At 49.3% G+C, this 20,656-nt stretch overlaps 1 protein-coding gene across 2 annotated transcripts; it reads left to right on the forward strand.

Annotated features, from left to right (window-relative positions):
* The first annotated feature begins 1,967 nt into the window (after positions 1 to 1,967).
* On the forward strand, positions 1,968 to 16,105 carry Sec14l3 (SEC14-like lipid binding 3). 2 transcript variants are annotated; one of them, NM_001029937.2, is made up of 12 exons: positions 1,968 to 2,120; positions 3,252 to 3,327; positions 3,575 to 3,618; positions 3,755 to 3,814; positions 5,071 to 5,259; positions 6,370 to 6,465; positions 7,199 to 7,259; positions 8,524 to 8,610; positions 11,835 to 11,941; positions 12,281 to 12,420; positions 12,507 to 12,676; positions 13,361 to 16,105. In NM_001029937.2, the coding sequence occupies exons 1-12, from the start codon at positions 2,067 to 2,069 to the stop codon at positions 13,480 to 13,482; spliced, it is 1,206 nt and encodes a 401-aa protein (NP_001025108.1). In that variant the 5' UTR covers positions 1,968 to 2,066; the 3' UTR covers positions 13,483 to 16,105. The 2 variants fall into 2 exon arrangements, with proteins under 2 accessions (NP_001025108.1, XP_011242032.1); XM_011243730.2 differs by lacking the exon at positions 1,968 to 2,120 and adding an exon at positions 2,442 to 2,501 and having other exon boundaries at positions 13,361 to 15,986.
* Positions 16,106 to 20,656: the final 4,551 nt, after the last annotated feature.

A 20,656-nucleotide genomic window follows, 5' to 3' on the forward strand; every position in this document is an offset into this window, starting at 1 on the left:
GCCAGGCCATCATGGGATGGGGGTTGTGTTGACTGGCCTATAGACAGCGACGTCTCCTGCACACAAACTGCTTGGTAGATTCATGGTTCAGTCAGAAGAGTCCACAGCTCCTGGAAGGACCCTCACCTCTCTTCTAGACCTTCCTACTCAGCCTTTGAGATCGGGGTGCCTCCCATTAGAGGGATTAGGAAGAGAATCGAGACCGGTGAGAAACGGTGGGATTAGAAGCTAATGAGAGAGCAGCTGAGAAACCTGATCTCCGCAGGCTGCCAGCCTGGGGGAAGTGGGCAGCTGGAATGTGAAGTGGGGTGGGGTTGGGTGTAGAGAGTTACCTAACTGCTCCAGAGTGATACACCAGGTGCCCCAGACAGTGGGAAATAGCCCAAGGTGGGCCATTTCCCTGTGGTCCCAGCCGTATCAGGGGCATGAGTCAGGCAGAATGCCAGCAGGCAGCATCTGGAATGTTCCACATCCACCTCTGGAAAGAACCCTGAGAACATTCAGAAAAGAAGCCCGGATTGCCTCAAAACTGAACATCTAGGATGCCTACGTTAGGGAGACTGGACCTGGGACAGTCTTGGGCAGAGTGGCTTAGGCTAGTCTAACTATGTTAACTAAAGCTAGCTCAGGATAGCTTCTGCTAGTTCTCTTGAGGCAGCTTTGTTTGTTTGTTTGCTCTGAGACAGGGTCTTGCTATGTAGACCAGGCTGTCTTTGAACTTATAACCCCCCTGCCTCAGCCTCCCAAGTGCTGAGATTATTAGGCACATGCTGGGTTGGAGCCTTTCATAGAGACAGTAATTGACAGTTTGATATTTCCCTTACCAGTGCTTCTCAGAATGGGAAGAAAAGAGTCCCCCATCAGTGAACAACCCTGGGCAGTCAATCTTCTCATCCATGGAAGGAGGAAGAGCAGGCAGCCTCTGTTAGAAATGACAGACCCAGGAAACACCAGGCTGAAAGGTTTTACAAGAAAATCCAAAGCAGTCCTGGGCCTCAGGCCCATCTGGTGTTAGAATGTGGAAATGGGACGGGACAGAAAGTGAAGGACACAGGAACCTTCTGAGCTACCCGCCATGGAACACCAGCTTCTCCACACCTCGGTGGATGCCTCTTGCCTGTCATATATGAAAATCCCCTAAAGACATCCTTGCCCATAAAACCATGCTCCTGTCCCACCTAAACTCTCAGAGCTAATGGAAGTTGTGCATAACCAGAAGCCCCATATAAAGGTTCTGGGAAGACATCAGGAGCAAGATGCCTGGCCTTTCCCGATATTCAAGTGCAGAGGACCAACTCTTTGCAATGGAATCTGAAAGACATCGGAAAGGTAGCACCAGTCCTGTGGAAAAGACCAACCTTCACCAAGGTCCTTTGAGTTCCAACTTCTGTCCCAGCTAGCTTTTCCCCCTCCTTTCTACAGTGCCAGGGGTTGAACAGAATTCCCACTGAATAAGTACATGAGGCAAGCTCTCTCTGAACTGCACCCCATCACACAGCCTGTCTGCCTCTTGACTACGTGTACTTGCTACAACTGAAGGGTATGAACTTCTTCCAACTTTTAATATGGCTCAGGTGCTGGTCAGCGGGCCAGGCATTAGACTTCTGTTCTGCGGGAGCCAGCGGAGACTTTTGGGACATCCTTTGTTAGGAAGACAAGGATACTGAAGCTTAGGGATCTCTACCCCTCAGGAGTAGAGCTCATCTTTCACCCATGGAAGATGACGCATCTTCCACAGACGCATGGAACTCTCCCATCTCCAGGTCACTGGGGGCTAGAGAGCTCTGAGAGGGGCTCCCAGGGAAGACCAGTGCCTCCTTTGCAGCTGCTGCATCTGGCAGAGGCCCTCTGGGCCTGCCATTTCCTCCAGACCTGTCCCAGAGCCAAACACGGGCCCTCACTTAATCTCAGTTATGTAATGTGCAATCTAAAGAGTTGTCCCAGGGGAGGCGCCTGAGCCACACCCAGGAGTGGGGGAAAAAGGCTCCAGCTGGGTCTGGCAGACAGGTGAGGCTGAGCTCCTGCCTTCAGTAGTCACTCACTGCTCCTCAGTCTCAGTCAGCACCATGAGTGGCCGAGTTGGAGACCTGAGCCCCAAGCAGGCAGAGACCCTGGCCAAGGTGAGAGATTCCCCCCACCCTGTACGATCTCAGGGGAAACGTCTGAGGGATGGGGTGGAAAGGATGGCCAGGACCTGCCTCCATCTGTTGATTCTGCATGTCCTTGACATGTCACCTCCAAAGGGGGTTTCATCCTCCACAGCCGAGTGACATCAGTCCTGACCAGAATGATGTTAAGGGGAAAGCTGCACTCTGGCATCCTGTGGGTGACATGTGCAGAAGTCGGCTCACACTCACACAGGAGCCAGACCAGACTGCTTTACCTGGCAGTTGTCCCCACTACCTCCTCCCTTCCTGCCCACTAGGTGGGAGCTGGAGGATGCAGCCCTCTGCCCTCGGATGGAATCTTTTTCCCTGGGACCCTGAAAAGAATGCTAATCTGTAAGAGCCAGACGAGAGAAACAGAATAGAGTGTTTGGTGTGCCCGCAGCTGAAGGGAACAAGGACCCTTGATCATGAACCCTGCTCTTCCTTCCTTCCTTCCTTCCTTCCTTCCTTCCTTCCTTCCTTCCTTCCTTCCTTCCTTCCCCCTCCCTCCTTCTCTCTCTCTCTCTCTCTCTCTCTCTCTCTCTCTCTCTCTCTCTCTCTCTCCCAGAACCATGTTTTTGTAAAGAATAGGAAGATTTAGCAAATGCACCAAGTGAACCAGGGAAACCCCCAGGATCCTGTCTACTCACCCATTTATGGATTTCTCCTTCCACTCACCCTTCTCTCTAACCTTCTTTTCACCTGCCCATCTTTCCTTCTATCTACATTCATCCATGCATGCATCCATCCATCCACCCATCCATCCACCCACCCACCCATTCATCCACCCACCCACCCATCCCCATCCACCCATCCATCCATCCATCCATCCATCCATCCACCCACCCACCCATCAATTGATTGATCCTTCATTTTTCTCTCCACCCATCCAATCGTTCTTCCCTCCATTCTGACTTTGCTCACACACCATTTTCCACCTCCCCATCTGAGCTGCAGCCCAGCTCTCCTATCCATCCATTATCCCATGCTTCTCTCAAGCTGAGTCAGACTGAGAGACGGGGGAAGGAGAGGTGGATGGCAAACCTTTGAGTTGGGAGGTCAAGGCTCAGTGTGAGAAACATTAACAGGAATATTTCTTTTCAGTTCCGAGAAAATGTCCAGGATGTGCTGCCTGCCCTGCCAAACCCTGATGATTATTTTCTTCTTCGCTGGCTCCGAGGTGAGGAAAGAGGTGGGGGGTGGGGTTGAAGATCGGGGGGCGGGGGGGCAGCAAGAGGACCTGGGTCTCCACAGCGCTGTAACAATCTGTGACTCTCAGAATCTGACTGCAACAGCTTAAGTTTCACAAGTCTAAGGAAGGGGAAAAAGAAGCAGAGTCCGACCAAGCCCCCAGGGTCCTCCATTGCTCTCACTAGTGGCAGGTAAGGCAGCCTTGTCCTACCTTTCTTTGCCTCTTCTTCCCTCAGCCAGGAACTTTGACCTACAGAAATCGGAGGCCATGCTCCGCAAGGTAAATACCATCCTGGAGATTTGGAGAAAGTATTCAAATGGGGGGAGGGGACAATCAGTGCCTCATACCCCAAACTCCATGTCCTGTTCAGCATGACGGGAGCTTCACAGGGCCTAACCACCCTTTTCATCTTCAGTACATGGAGTTCCGGAAGACCATGGACATCGATCACATCCTTGACTGGCAGCCCCCAGAGGTGAGCTGCACCCCTAAACAACTCAGTTTCAATTTACATATCACCCAAGAAGTTGCTGGTCACTGGAGACCATGAAGGAAAGACAACAAGCAGAGGTGATGCCCTTAGAAGCCATTAGTCCCATGAAGCCTTTTCTGTAAGAATAAGAAATAATTCCTGTGTCAAGAGTTCCAGCAGCCAGGCAGTGGTGGCGCACACCTTTAATCCCAGCGCTTGGGAGGCAGAGGCAGGTGGATTTCTGAGTTCGAGGCCAGCCTGGTCTATAAAGTGAGTTCCAGGACAGCCAGGGCTACACAGAGAAACCCTGTCTCGAAAACAAAACAAAACAAACAAAAAAGAGTTCCAGCATTGGCCAGGTGATGGTGGCAGACACCCTCAATCCAAGCACTTGGGAGGCAGTGGCAGGCAATCTCTGAGTTCAAGGCCAACCTGGTCTATAGAACGAGTTCTAGGATAGCCTAGGCTACACAGAGAAACCCTATCTTGATAAACTAAAGTATTTTAAAACTCCCTGAATGAGTTCATTTAATCATCTGAACACTATAAGGCAGGCGTTATCGTCCCTTTTGTCCAGTAAAAATATTCAAGCAATTGCCCAAAGTCCCACAGTCCCATTGTGAGTCTGGAGTTTGAACTTAGGCCTGTTTGGCCTCCCAAACTTGTATCTGGGTCACTATAACCTGTCAGTCCCTCTATGCTCCAACCCCAGAGTTTCAAAGTGTCCTGTCCAGGTGAAAAGCAACTGCTGGACAAGGGTCCACCACTGGTAAGGGTAGGACCAACACTAGGGTCACAGTAACATGATAATCATAGCTGTGGGCAGTATGTCATCATTGCCAGCACTGTCTTGGAGAGCAAGCATCTGAACCATCCTATGCAAGAGGAGATGGGATGGAGCTCCATCACTTGCTCAAGGACATGGAGCATGGCAACAGCAGTGCATCTATTTAAGTTATACCTGCTGGCTTTCAGAATGACATTATCCATTACTAAACCAGACATGAAAGACATTGCAGGCAGGACCAATATGCCCTGAAGCCTGAAGCCAGGCCTGGCTGATACTGGGCCTTTTGTATTCACAGCTGTAAACAAGGCCCTCCCTTGTAAGAGCCTCAGTGGTTTCACTTGGGACCAGGCAAACCAATGTTTTATCCCATGACAGGATATATAGAGACTTGGGTATGATAAGTTAGTCAGATCTGGGGACTCCTAGGGAGGTGTGTGATTCCAAGGGTCATGTATCTTTCTATGCCCAGGTGATCCAGAAGTACATGCCTGGAGGCCTGTGTGGCTATGACCGTGATGGCTGTCCTGTGTGGTATGACATCATTGGGCCACTAGACCCCAAAGGGCTGCTTTTCTCAGTCACCAAGCAGGACCTGTTGAAGACCAAGATGAGGGACTGTGAACGTATCCTGCATGAGTGTGACCTGCAGACAGAGCGGGTGAGGGTCTGACTCGGTGGGGTGAGTGACTAGAGGTAGGAGAGACTGCCATGGCCCATGGTCCCAAGAACACATCCATGTTCTCTCTACCATGGTCAGAGGGGTCTCTGGTCAAAAGCCCCCACTGCTTATCAGCTGTGTGACCTCAGAAAGTCCCTTACCTCTCTGAGCCTGTCTTCTCCCTGTTGACAGCGTAGTCTGCACTGAGTAAAGAGATGGCAAGACAATCCTCAGCTGTTATGGGGTTACAGCCTAATAAGCCATCCCAAGTTAAAAAAAATACCATTGGTTGGAGATACACTTAGAACACATAACCCACCCAGCATCATAGCTTAGCCTAGCCGGCCTCACATATGCACAGAGTACTTTACTAGTCTACAGCTGGACACCGGAAGACAGCATCCTCATGAAGATCACTAGCCCAGAAAAAAAATTAAAATTCAACATTCAGTCTAAGGGTTTGTGTGAACGTATGTTGCTTCACACCATCGTAAAGTTTTTAAAAATCATTAAGTCCAACTATTGTCAGTGAAAGGATGGGTAGATGGATGATGAGAGGTGGATGATGGGTAGAAGGATGATGGGTGATGGGTAGGTGGATGGTGGGTGGGTGGATGGTGGGTGATGGGTGGGTGGATGGTGGGTAGGTGGATGGTGGGTGGGTGGATGGTGGGTGGGTGGATAATGGATGGTGGGTAGGTGGATGGTGGGTGGGTGGATGGTGGGTGGGTGGATGTGGGTGGGTGGGTGGATGTGGGTGGGTGGGTGGATGTGGGTAGGTGGATGATGGGTAGGTGGATGGTGGGTAGGTGGATAATGGATGATGGGTAGATGGATGATGGGTGGGTGGATGATGGGTGGGTGGATGATGGGTGGGTGGATGGTGGGTGGGTGGATGGTGGGTGGGTGGATGGTGGGTGGGTGGATGGTGGGTGGGTGGATGGTGGGTGATGGGTAGATGAATGAGTGTGGAGATGTACTTGTTCTTGTCCACTTGCTACTCTGGGGATGGAGTGGAGGTTGGAAGCATCCTGAAGAGTCATGTACTTGAGCTGCCAATTCCCAAGCCTATGCTTGACCTTGAGCATTGCTCCTTGCTCATCCTCACAGCTGGGGAGGAAGATTGAAACCATTGTGATGATATTTGACTGTGAAGGTCTGGGACTGAAGCACTTCTGGAAGCCTCTGGTGGAAGTATACCAGGAGGTGAGGAGGCCCAGGGGTGGACACACTCACACACATGCATGCATACACACATATGTACATGCACATACGTGCACACACATACAAGTTCACACCACATACACATACAACACATACATACACATGCACACACACATGCACACACACGCACACACTCACACTCACACACACACACACACAAATGCACACACTTGGGTGACCAGCTTGGCCTGCTTTGCCCTTACAGTTCGCTTAAAGCACAAATTAATAAAAGGTGGTTTCCTTCCTAGCCCCACCCTTAAAAGAAACCTTAATAGGTCTCCTGGGGAAAGCACAAGAGAGCACAGAGCCTGTTTCCACAAACAGTTCCAGCCCTGTCAGTCCCTTGTTCTGAGCCCTGGGCAAGTTATCTCCTGTCGGTCATCCCTACCCACCCTACACCCTCCATGCTTCTGCTTCCTCCACTCCAGCCTGGGGACAATGAGACCCAGGAGTGAGCCTGTAAAGCACATGCACAGAGCTGGGCAGAGTCTGAAGCCTGGCACACTGCAGTCACCATGGTTACCATCTGTTGTTAGAGTGGCTGTGTGGTTACTATGGACATTTGTTTCTAACCATCTGAGGTGGATGCTGTCCCTCAGAGGCCAATGGAGGTGATACCTAAAAGGGTCTTTCCTCTAAAACCTCCAGACAGGATACAGCAAAGGAGGGGGAGTGGAGAAGGTGTGGGCTCTGAGGGGCTCTCTTGCTTCCACAGTTCTTTGGCCTCCTTGAAGAGAATTACCCAGAGACCCTGAAATTCATGCTCATTGTAAAAGGTAAGTGAGGTGTGGCTCCCCATCCTGAGGCCTCCATAGGGGTGTCTTTCTTGATGCCTCTTCCTGGGGCAAACCATCTGGTGTCTGGCACAGAGAAAGGCTCAGGAACTGCTAACATCTAGTTTCACTCCAAGAGAGGCAGCTCTAAACTCAGCCCCCCGCCCCCGAAACGTCTCTTCACTTCCCTATGGCCATCTTTCTTTCCTTGGGTTGTCTGTGGCCCTAAGCTGCCCAGGGTGGCCTTGAACTTACTCTGAAGCCCACATAAACTTGGCACTTGCAATGTTCCTGCCTCAGCCTTCAGAGTGTATGGAATTACAAAGCTACACAACTATTTATTCTCTTTTTCTTTCTTTTCTATTTTTAGGGGCATTATTTTGTTTTTGTTTGTTGTTTGTTTATTTGTTGAGACAGGGTCTTGCTATGTAGCTCTGGATAGCCTAAAACTTATTATATAAACCAGGCTGGCCTCAAACTCACAGAGATTACCTCCCCATCCCTCCCAAGTCCTGGGTCTGAAGGCATGCACCACCATACCCAGCTCATCCTGCTTTTCTGAGCAAGTTATCTTCTCCTTGAAGGCCTCTGAGCCCATGCCTGTGGTTCATGTTCCTGGCCTGGCACAATTCTGGGGGTTCACTAATCATTCAGGTTGCTGTTGCTCAGGTATGTAGGTTGGTAGAAATGTGGCTTGTTTGGTAGTTGGTTAACTCATTGCTTGGCTGACAGTTTGTCTGAGTAGCTAAGTAACTGGGGATGGGTTGAAGGATTGACTCGGATGGCTGACTGGCTTTTAGCTTGGTTGGTTGTCTGGCTAGCATCTTGATGACTGGCATGTTGGCTGGCTGGCTGGTTTGTTCTGCAGCTGGATTTGCATGGCCAGCTGGTTATTTGGAGATTGACTCTGTCTGAATGGTTTGTAGCTGGATAGAGAACTGGATCAGCTACTTGGTTGGTGGCTGATTAATTTTCTGTCTGGCCAACTTGTTAAGTTTGGTGAATCAGTAAATTGTTTGTTAGCAGGCTACCTAGTTTGTTGGCACTTGGCTGGATGTTGGTAGACTGGTTAGCTTATTGATTGTCTGATGAGGAGGCTGATGACGGGCTCACTTGTGCAGTGGGTAGGTGACTGATAGATGGCTAGTTAGTTGGCTTTCTTGGGTGTGGGTCTGAGCTGACCAGGTTCATTATGACTTCTGTATCACTGGCTCTGTCCATTGTGGAAATGTGGCCCAGTGGCTTGATCTCTCCCTGTATCTTTCAGCCACGAAACTGTTCCCGGTGGGCTACAATCTCATGAAGCCATTCCTGAGTGAGGACACACGAAGGAAGATCGTGGTGTTGGGAAGTAGTAAGTCCTTCCAGAGCCCTGCCCCCAGGCTTCACACCGAGGCTGTAGAGTAAGGCTGGTCCATCCCCATGCTTCACACCTAAGTTGTAGAGTAAGGCTGGTCCATCCCCATGCTTCACACCTAAGCTGTAGAGTAAGGCTGGTCCATCCCCATGCTTCACACCTAAGCTGTAGAGTAAGGCTGGTCCATCCCCATGCTTCACACCTAAGCTGTAGAGTAAGGCTGGTCCATCCCCATGCTTCACACCTAAGCTGTAGAGTAAGGCTGGTCCATCCCCCAGGCTTCACACCTAAGCTGTAGAATAAGGCTGGTCCATCCCCAGGCTTCACACCTAGGCTGTAGAGTAAGGCTGGTCCATCCCCAGGCTTCACACCTAGGCTGTAGAGTAAGGCTAGTCCATCCCCAGACTGCTACAGCTAGGCTGTAGAGTAAGGCTGGTACATCCCCCAGGCTTCACACCTAAGCTGTAGAGTAAGGCTGATCCATCCCCAGGCTTCACACCAAGGCTGTAGAGTAAGGCTGGTCCATCCCTAGGCTTCATACCTAGGCTGTAGAGTAAGGCTGGTCCATCCCCAGGCTTCACACCTAAGCTGTAGAGTAAGGCTGGTTCATCCCCCAGGCTTCACACCATGGCTGTAGAGTAAGGCTGGTCCATCCCCAGGCTTCATACCTAGGCTGTAGAGTAAGGCTGGTCCATCCCCAGGCTTCTACACTTAGGCTATAGAGTAAGGCTGGTCCATCCCCAGGCTTCACACCTAGGCTGTAGAGTAAGGCTGGTCCATCCCCAGGCTTCTACACTTAGGCTATAGAGTAAGGCTGGTTCATCCCCAAGCTTCACACATAAGCTGTAGAGTAAGGTTGGTCCATCCCCAGACTTCTACACCTAGGCTGTAGAGTAAGGCTGGTTCATCCCCAGGCTTCACACCTAGGCTGTAGAGTAAGGCTGGTCCATCCCCAGGCTTCACACCTAGGCTGTAGAGTAAGGCTGGTCCATCCCCAGGCTTCACACCTAGGCTGTAGAATAATGCTGGTCCATCCCCAGGATTCACACCTAGGCTGTAGAGTAAGGCTGGTTCATCCCCAGGCTTCACACCTAAGCTGTAGAGTAAGGCTGGTCCATCCCCAGGCTTCACACATAAGCTGTAGAGTAAGGCTGGTCCATCCCCAGGCTTCACACCTAGGCTGTAGAGTAAGGCTGGTCCATCCCCAGGCTTCACACCTAGGCTGTAGAGTAAGGCTGGTCCATCATCCCTTCCAGTGCTCAGCACATTGCCTACAGCCACAGGCTCCTTCTCCATCTCATTACATAGAATGGAGACACTTCCTACGCCCCATTCCCTGCCTTGGCCTCGGGTGAGTGAGAAGCAAGGCCTCCCTGTCCCCTCACGTTTCAGCTCCACTGCTTCTCAACCTCGGCTCTATGTGACCTGGCTTTCTTCCTGCAGTTGCAAACCCAGTGCTTTTAATGGCAACTCTGACTCTGAAGAATACCACCTTAGGTTATCCTCTGACCTACATGCACATGCACAGATGTATGTTTGTGTTGCATGCACATGTGCACCTACACATAAGCCATATGGACAATATAATTTGGTTTTATAAAACCAAATGTACTGGGCTAGAATGATGGCTAGGCTGCCACCAAGGTCGATTACCTGGTTGTCCCCAGAGCCCACACAGTAGGAGGAAAAAATTGACACCCACAAGTTATCCTCTGACCCCCCACATGTATGTTGTGATCTGTGATTCCCCCACAGACCATAAATATAATTTTAAACATAACAAAATAAAACATATATATTAAACATAGATTTTTAGAAGGAAATACAAACAGAATAAATCATTTTAAAGGTATTATTTGTATTTTCCTATTTTCTCAATTTTGCATAAGTAAAAAGTGATAAGAAAAATGTACTTTTAATTCTTCTTTTTGTTTTGCATTTTAAGATGCAGTGGCCTCAATCTCATCATCCTCCTGCCTCAGTCTCTTGAGTGCTGAAACTACTATCATTGTATGCCATTCCCCTGACAAGAGTTGTTTTTAAAAGTGGCAAAAGTGGGTTGTGGGTATCTCAGTCACCAGGCATTTACCCAGAACATGTGAGGCCCTGAGATCCATCCATGGCAGTGTAAGATAGATAGGTAGATAGATGGGTAGATAGATAGACAGACAGACAGACAGACAGACAGACACGATAAGATGAAGAAAACTAATTCTCTCTCTCTCTCTCTCTCTCTCTCTCTCTCTCTCTCTCTCTCTCTCTCTCTTTCGAGACAGGGTTTCTCTGTGTAGGCCTGGCTGTCCTGGAACTCACTTTGTAGACCAGGCTGGCCTCAAACTCAGAAATCCACCTGCCTCTGCCTTCTGAGTGCTGGGATCAAAGGCGTGTGCCACCATGCCTGGCAAGAAAACTAATTCTCAAACCCGATCAGTGAGCCAGTCCCAGTACTTGGAGGACAACCATCCCTCAAGCAGAGCATTCAGTTCCTCTAACTGTGGAGGAAAATCTAGGAACAGTGGCTGGGGTCTTATGCTCCTCACTTTCTCTTCCTTCCCAATACCCCAGCTCCTACCTCTACCCATTTCCACTAAGAATAAGAGCTTGGTGGGTGAGAAAGCAGCCTGGCTGTGGGGAGGCACCAAATCCTGGAGCAATATGGACCCAAGTCCTTTGTTCCTCTGAGGCCAACAAGGCTCAGTAATTTGGCCCTAGTGTTCCAGGCACGGTGCTGTTTCCCACTTCCCACTGGAGGGAAGGACAGTGCCACTGCCAAAGGATTAATTAAGGTTAGCTGCAGGGCTAGGACCACAGCAATCCCCCAGCACTCAGGCTCACATTATACCTCACAGTTGTGATGGTGAAAGAGGCAGGTAACTCTCTCGACAGAGCTGCTCCCACCACAAGATCTCAACAGGTCCTGAGTTCATGGTGCTTTAAAGTCCCCTTGAGACATTCAAGCAACTCTCAGTTTTACTACTCATGACTTGGAGACCTTCAAGGTTGTCCAAACCCATCAGCCAAGGCCAAACATATTCCCATAGCAACTGGATGCTAGGAATAACACTTCCTACAGCCTGAGGTCTAGGTGACTTGGGAGTTATCCCTGGCTGTCTAACTCCCTCAGTGTTTAGAGACACATGTTCAGGGTGTCCTGGTGGGTATAGGAGGCTGTCTGGTCCCTTCCAGATGTGATAAGCATCACTGAATCTTCCTCCTCCCAGACAGCTGGAAGGAAGGTTTGCTGAAACTCATCAGTCCTGAGGAACTGCCTGCCCATTTTGGGGGGACTCTGACTGACCCAGATGGGAACCCCAAATGTTTAACCAAGGTACGCAGAGCCTGGGGCCAGGAAGGGATTGGAGGAGTATAGCTGGGTTCCTTTCCTACCCACCTATTCATTTTACAAACATCTCAAAATAGACCACTGGGTATAGAGAGCAGGTGTTGAACTAGGTGTGTCCAGTTTATCGGGACTTGATAATGAGAAGATGTACAGAGAAAGATGAAATGGAGAGTTTTTTATTTGGAATTAAGCTGAAAGAGGCTTCCAGAGGATTGCTAGCCCTCTTAGAGAGCCAAGAAAAGGTTTGGGGAAGGGGAGTGAGAATCTTCCCAATAGCAATAAACGTGTGTCTCGCAAGAGAAATGACTCCAGAATCTATTATAGATCAACTACGGTGGGGAGATCCCCAAGTCCATGTATGTGCGAGACCAGGTGAAGACCCAGTATGAGCACTCAGTGCAGATTAGCCGTGGCTCCTCACATCAGGTGGAGTATGAGATCCTGTTTCCAGGCTGTGTCCTCAGGTAGGAACAAATGGCCCCTCCTCCCATAGCGAGGCTCTGGCTGCTCAGGAGCCCGTCACACTGAGCAGCAACCTGTCCTCTTCCAGGTGGCAGTTCTCATCTGACGGTGCAGACATTGGCTTTGGAGTTTTCCTCAAGACCAAGATGGGGGAGAGGCAGAAGGCTGGGGAGATGGTGGAGGTGCTAACCAGCCAGCGCTACAATGCCCACATGGTGCCCGAGGATGGGAGCCTCACCTGCTCAGAGGCTGGTGTCTGTAAGTCCACCCGAGCGCTGGCTCTGGAGACAGGAACCACCTTCACATGGTTTAAAGGATTAACATGGGCAGTGGCCCCTTTCCCCAGACACATAGTCCAGGTTAAAACCCTCACTCATTCTCAAGTCATATTCATGAACAGTTACTGTGTGCCAACAGTCAGACACATGGACCCCAAGGAACTGAGGATGCTTGGATCACAGGACACAAGCATGGGACAATAGGGCAGGTGGCACTTTTCTCATGAGGTCAAGAGAAGTAAGCCAACTTATATGCAGCCTCAACGCTGAATGTCATATGACCCCATGACAGTCTCAATGTAGTTGCACAAATGCAAAACTGTACCCAACCTGGGAAGGACCATTGTTGGTGTCACCCGTTGTCTGAGGATTAAAACCATTACCTCAGGCTTTGCCCAGCATGTGCTTTGTCCAAGAGGACCAGGAAGCTTCTGTTGCTCTCAATATATGCTTCATTACGTGAGCATCCAGGTGTGAATACACCTGAATTAGCATCCATTGTTCTTGCTATCTGTTGATGTAACTATAGCCAGGCTGGGTGATTGTCAAGAAGAGGTAGTTTCTGTTTATAGGTCCTGCTCAGGGCAACAGGTCCCACGGGGAGGTAAAGGACCAGCTCGGCGAGCACAGCCAGTAGGAACTCACCTTTCCATCTGTCTCCTAGATGTCCTGCGCTTTGACAACACCTATAGCTTCGTCCACGCCAAGAAGGTCAGCTTCACGGTTGAAGTGCTTCTCCCAGACGAGGGCATGCAGAAGTACGATGAGGAGCTCACCCCTGTCTAGGTGGATCCCCAACTTCTCAGAGGCCCCAACCCTCTGTTTTCTCTCTTCTCTCCTTTAATTCCTAAATTGATCATTAGTCCGGCTTACTCTGTGACAGCAGTGAGCAGAGAGAGGTTGCCCGGAAAAGATTTATCTGCTGTAATCAAAATCTAAAGTTATGAAAGGTTGGAGGTATAAAGATTGCAAAAGAGAAAGAACCACGAAGGGAAGACAGGAGATGGGTGTCCTTGGGGCCCAAGAATAGGAAAATGACTCTACTTGGCCTCATCTCTCCTAAGACGTTTGCACTTGAGTCCCTCCCTGTGAGCTGTGAGCATCTTGGGCTGAGATTATCAGAATCCTTTTTATTTCCATTCACTGAATAGTAGATGCTTACTGTAGTTCTGTAAGTTAGACAGAGGACCAGAAGTCAGGGAGCACGAGGCTTACAGAAATTATAAGAGAGACCAGGCAGCAGATTTCAGCACCCCGGACAGCGCCGCCCTTGCCGAAGACTCGTGCCATCCAACCTAACAGTGGTTTCCTTTTGGGAGTCTCAGACACAAAAGCTCTATACCTCTGGCAGGAGGTGCTGGCTTCTGATTTTGACTGACCCAGGGGCACATTATTCTCATAATCACTTCCTTCCTTTTGAACTCACGGCTCATATTTTAAACCTTTTATAGAACTTCCCTGGGGCTGGAGAGAGGTCCTGAGTTCAATTCCACATGGTGGCTCACAACCATCTGTGATGGGATCTGATGCCTCCGGGTTGCAGGTGTACATGCAGGCAGAGCACAAAAATAAATCTAAAAAAAAAGTTAAAAAAAGAACGGAATTTCTCCCAAAGCAAAGAAAGTCAAACAACAACATAACAATAATGGCTACTGTTTGCTGAGGATTGTCACTGTTCCAAGAGCTTTACAAGGTAGGCTCATGCCATCCTCACACCACCACAATACACTTTATCAGAGCCACTTTATGAGTGAAAAACCAAGCTCAGAGGCTAAGTAGCCACTCGGTGACATATAGTCTTAAGCAGCAGGTCTAGGACCTGAGGATTTTGTTCTTTATTTAGTCATAAGGCATTGCTCTAAATTGCTCCATAATGGGCCCTCATATGATCCTGCTCTGACAAGAAGATATGGAGTGTTTTCATTGCCCTGCATCTTTGAGTAGAGCTATTGGATACTCCCCATCCCTCTAAGCCCTTTTTATAAATAGAAGAGATAATCCCCCAAATTGGGCAGCCCAGCTAGTGGAGACCCACAACGTGTGAGGAGGTTCTTCAAGAAGCCGCACAGAGAAGCCGGGCGTGGTGGTGCATGCCTTTAGTTCCAGCACTCGGGAGGCAGAGGCAGGCAGATTTCTGAAGAAGAAGAAGAAGAAGAAGAAGAAGAAGAAGAAGAAGAAGAAGAAGCCTCCCAGAGGGCTGGAAGGGCTTGTGCCCCTTGTCCAGTGACCTGTCCTCTGCTCACACAGATACGAGAATGATCACCTGATGCTTTCCATGCCCCTGGAGACCTGGGACAAGGCAGACAGGGCCAGGGTTCTAGCTTCTTTTTCAACTTCCTGACCCATGCTAGGTGCACAGACATTGGCTTGAGCCCTGGCCCTGACATAACTCTTGCCAAGAGATGATTAATTGATTAGTTAGTTCATAGAATGAAAGGAGGCCAGAACCCAAGGGCTCTGTTGCTTCTATGAGATGCTCTGTGGAAACAGACTAAGAGCTGAGTGCAAAACCTGACACTCACCAAGATAACGTCATTCTGTGGCGGGGAGCAGAGTCATGCACAGACCTGTGCCTACACTTCAGGACACAGGCTCTTGTGACCATCTTATATATAGGGACTGTCTTAGGGTTTCCATTGCTGTGATGAAACACCATGACTAAAAACAACTTGGAAGGAAAAGATTTATTTCTCTCAGTTTTACATAACAGGTCACCATCAAAAGCCTCCCAGAGGGCTGGAAGGGCTTGTGCCCCTTGTCCGGTGACCTGTCCTCTGCTCACACAGATACGAGAATGATCACCTGATGCTTTCCATGCCCCTGGAGACCTGGGACAAGGCAGACAGGGCCAGGGTTCACATAAGGCAGGATCCTGGAGGCAGGAGCTAATGCAGAAGCCGTGGAGGCACGCTGCTTACTGGTGTGCTCCTCATGGCTTGCTCAGCCTAGTGGCACCAGACCAGGGCTGCCACCACCCACAATGAATTGGGGATTCCCCAGTGATCACTAATTAAGAAAATGCCTTACAGCCAGATCTTATGGAGGCATTTTCTGAACTGAGGCTCCTTCCTCTCTGATAATTCTAGCTTGTGTCGAGCCATGACAGAAACTGAGCTTCCAAGAGCATTGGCCTCATTTTCTTCAGCCAGTGGTTGGTAGAATTGGACCAGGGCCAAGGTGTCCTCTTCACCTTGTGACCTCTAGTTTCCTGTGTGATATCCCAAACAGGGTGAGAGTTCCTCCCGCTTTCTGAGCAGGCACGGTAGGGGAAAGTAACTGAAATCACAAAAGAAGAGAAGAAAGATGGGAAAGAGAAAGCTTTCAGACTTTGAAAGACTCTTTTTGAGTGATATTGGATGGTCCTTAAAATGTATTCATTACCTGACAATAAAGTTTAACTGAACATCCCATATCTTTTCAAAACTATTTACCCGTTCCTCCGTCACTCCTCTTCCTCCCATGCCAACCCTTCCTAGAATCCCCTGAATACACATCTCCTCGACTCCATGTCTTCTTTTGCTTCAACTCCATGTCTCCTTTTGTTTTTCTAACCCACTAAGTCCAACCAGAGCTGCCTGGATGCTCGATGCTCATGGGTATAGGACTCTAGCCACTGTAGCATGGGCAACCTGCCATGGGCCACACTGTTGAAGAAGATAAACCCTTCCTTCCAGAGGCCACCAACTGTCAATAGCTCTCTGGCTTGGCAGCAGACCTTGTGAATCCCATCCCTTTATGTACTGGAGTATTGCATGATTGATGGTATTGCATGATTGATGGTATTGCGTGTGCTGGCAACTGCAGCTACTGCAAGACTGAGTGCATTGGTCCCACCATACCCAGAAGATTCACTAGCCTCTGACTCTTAACAAACTTTCTGTCCCCTTCTGTGCCCTGTGCAGGGAGTGACAGGTGTACTCCACTTATTCTCTGCACTCTGGCCAGTCGTGAGTCTGTACTCACCTCCGTGTCCTGAGTAGAGATGATCCTCTGCTGGACGTGGGAGTTGCATCTGGGCATAAGGTTAAAAACTTAGAAGGCACTGGGATACTGCATCCCTTTAGCAAAGCAACAGCAGTTGGTTCTATGTGCTCTCCTGTCATGGGTTCTCGGCCAGGTTTATTGTACCAGCGTGAGCTGCCTCCTGCAGAATAGACCTTCATTCCGATTGGTTACTCCAACATCATCCATGTTGTCACTGCACTGTGGGCGTATCTCCCCAGACTGCTCATAACTGTAGCTGACACCATACTCATCTAAGACTCTTAATGGCTTCTCTGTGCCTGTATAGCACCTCCTGGCACTGTGGAATCTAGCCATCAGGGAGGATGTTTTCGGATCACTACCAGTTTGATTTCTGTGTCCTGTAATCAAAGCGTGTGGTGTCTTCAGCGTGAGGCTCTGCCTGTCCCAGTAAGGTCTGGGTAACCAAGAGTGAGGACAATCATTTTACTGTTTGGGGGGTCTGCGGACCCCACACCAACACCATGACAAAAGGTATTCCACGCCTGTCACTGGCACATTTGTTTAATTATCTATGGCTTCTGGGAGGAACATTCTGTGTAAGGTCATGCTAAGGAAAACTTTTAAATACACGTTGTTTAAGGAAGTTTATAAAACAGTAGCTTTCACAGAGCTTTTCCATATAACTTTTCCCAAACACCCCTCTCCCTACGTCACACTGTGCTTTATCTGGCAAGTCTATAATGAAGAATGAGGGAGAGAAGCAAGTGGAGGGGGACTGGAGAGACAGTCCAGAGGTCAAGAGCACTTCCTGATTTACAGGGAGCCTGAGTTTGTCTCCCAGCTCAGATGCAGTACTTCAGCTCCACAGGAGCCAGCTCCCTCTTGTGGCCTCTATCAGCACTGCACTCATGTACTCAGGGTAAATTGGCCCTCGGAATGCAGTGTGGCAGCACCCACATTTTGTGCAAGGCACGATATGAGAACCTTGGAAGAAAATGGCTGAGCATCAGGGATACAGAGCTGGAGAGAGGGGACCCCCCCCACCTCGTGCCCACTGAGGCAGTGGAGTCAGAAGACAGAGTATGAGCTCTCTGCACACTGGGAGCCAGTGAAGCTGTGAGCGGTGGTGTTGGTATTTTTTTGTTAGGGCTCCTCTCCCTGCAGCTGAGCAGAGAGACTCACTACCGGAAAGATGGAAGTGTGCTGTGCAGGTGTAAAAGAAACCCAAGGTTTTGTTTCTTCTTTCTTCCCTAAGAACCCATTGCCAGGGAGACAACACCAAGGGTCCATGTCTATCTCCTAACACATAGTGCAAGAGAACAGGAGTGCCACATGAAGTGACGGTGGGGACAGACCTCTAGAGAGATCAGAATCTTCATTGTAAATTTATTGAAGAATTGCTTGGAGTTGGTCATGGTGGAATATACCTGTTACCTGACACTTGGGAGGTGGGGACAGGAAAAATCAAGAGCTCAAGGTCATCTTTGGCTACATAGGCAGTTTGGGGCCAGCCTGGGCTACACAACTATACTCCATGCAACATTCAGAGCGCATTTCTAAGATATCCTCTAGAAACAGGCAGGGCTTGGCCTCCTTATTTCGTTTGGTAAACCAGTGTCTCCAACACCCATTTCCTGAGGTGACCTCAAAAGAGCCCCAGCAGGAAAGCAGAGTGACATGAAGAAACTCCCCAGCAGAGCCTGGGGTGCCCCCATAGCTCCTCGCCCACACCTCTGAGCAAGAAGTCATCGACACAACACTCCGTGTCTTGGGTCACCTTGTGCTCCTGGATGGGTCGAGACCTGGAAACCAAGACTCAAGGAGTTAGGTGAGTTGTTCAAAGTCACACAGCTTATGGAGTCTGTCCCTCTGAGTGCTCCAGGCTTCAGCTCTTTCCTGCTCCAGCTCGAGACACCCAAGGAAGAACCATTGTTTTAGCATCCTGACAGCCAGAGGGAGGTTGCACCTGTGGAGCAGTGGTTCTCAGCCCTCTGAATGCTGCAACACCTTACTCTAGTTCCTCAGGTTGAACCATAAAATCATTTTCATTGGCAATCCATAGCTGTAATTTTGCTTCTGTTTTGAATTGTAAATATGTCTGCTCTCCCGTGGTCTTGGGTGATCCCTGTTAAAGGGTCATTTGACCCCCAGCGGGGTTGTGACCCACATGTTGAGAACCGCTTCTCTAGAATGACTCTAGAATGTCTTCATTCCTGCAAAATAGCTCACAGTGGCAAAGCTTTGGGCTTGTCACCATCATGACATTTCCTGGAAACATTTGATTTGGTTAATTGGTTGGTATTGTTTTATTTACGGTCTGAGACAGTGTCTCTTTATATAGCTCTAGCTGTCCTGGAACTCACAATGTACACCAGGTTGATCTCAAACTATTGAAGACATTTACGGTCAGTGTGATACTGTTACTGAAAGACCCACAACGTGAGGACTCCCCCACGTTCTGACTCAGGAGAGGCGACACCCCAAAATCACCCACAAGAAATGGTTTTGCTGCAAACTGCAAGAGGATTTTTATTCAAGAGCGCTCTCGGGCCCACGGTCATACACCACTCAGGGGTAGAGGACCGTGGCGCCCCGAGTAGCTGGATAAGGGGGTATTTAAAGGAAGAAACCACAACTCAAGGAAGTGGGGAGGGCATTGTTGGAAGATACCAAAGATACCAGTTAAGAGTCACAAGGAAGTGCAAAGTCACATTGTTCAGGTTATCTCTTAAGACAGTTTCTAAGAGCCCCTAACAATAGCACATACTTTGAATTAACACTCTTTGAACCCAGGAAACGTGTGGGTGGAGGGATCTCGCCATCTGTTTTATGATTAGCATACCTTGGAGCATTGAGTCACAAAGGTCACATTTCCACGCCTGGGCCTAAAGGCCTAGAATTTTGTTTTTACGTTTTACTTTTTCATTCCCCACTTCTACTTGTTAGTAGTTCTAGTCTTTCATTACATTACTGCACACTTGACATTCTGTTCTTGGGGCACTCAGCACAGGAAACTATAATGAGGACTCATCTCTACCTCGTCTCTTTCCAAGTCTCAGTGTGTAGCATAGGCTGACCTGGAACACACCATCCTCCTGCCTCAGTTTCCTGAGTACACAGATCACAGAGATCACAGACCTACCCTGGTTCACCACTGTGATGGGGGCATCCAGAGAATGCTGCAAGCTGGGAGAAGCAATTATGTGGACATGGTGTGTCATGGGGAGAGATAAGACTCCAAGGACGGTGGCTCTGAGGGGCCATCAGAAGTCAAGGAACGTGTCTACCAAAGGAGGACTTGGGAAGATTCAGCCCCACAAGATCTGGTCAGAAGACTCTTCCTTTAGGCACAGAGCAGAAAAGGGACCTCCTACACATTTGTGAGGGTATGGTCACACACACACACACACACACACACACACACACTTCTGAGGTCACACAAACATTTTTTCATTAAGGTGCAAAGGAGGACAAGGTCTTGCTCTGCAGCCCAGGATGGACCTCAAACTCACATTCTTCCTCCCAGAGCCTCTTAAGAAGTGGGACTGCAGGCCTGAGATAGCATGTGTGGCTCAGAAAATCCTTACAGATGGAATCCCTCAATGCTTTGCTAAGACTAGCAAGTCTTACACCTGGATCAACCATCAGGCGAGACAACTCAGTCATTTTAAAGTGGATACCTTTTGTTACACTAGTGGGAGCCAGCAGCAGTGGAGTCGCCACCCAGATGAACATCTTTCCAGCCATTCTCCTGTGATCTTTTTGGTTGCTTCAGATAATTAGGAATTTCACACCGAGGGGACAAAGGCTCAGGAGCATTAAATGACTTGTCCAAAGCCACACAGCCTATGGGGTTCGTTCTGCCCTGACTGAAGAGTGCCACAAGCCAAGTGGTGGCATGGGGGTGGCCTTGGGAGCTTGTGCCTGCAATGACAACTCAGGAGCAGTTCGCTAAGAGACTGGTCACTATGAGCAGTTGAACCAGCTGACAAGC

Source organism: Mus musculus, chromosome 11 (genome assembly GCF_000001635.26).
Source record: "Mus musculus strain C57BL/6J chromosome 11, GRCm38.p6 C57BL/6J".
NCBI classification, from domain to species: Eukaryota; Metazoa; Chordata; class Mammalia; order Rodentia; family Muridae; genus Mus; species Mus musculus.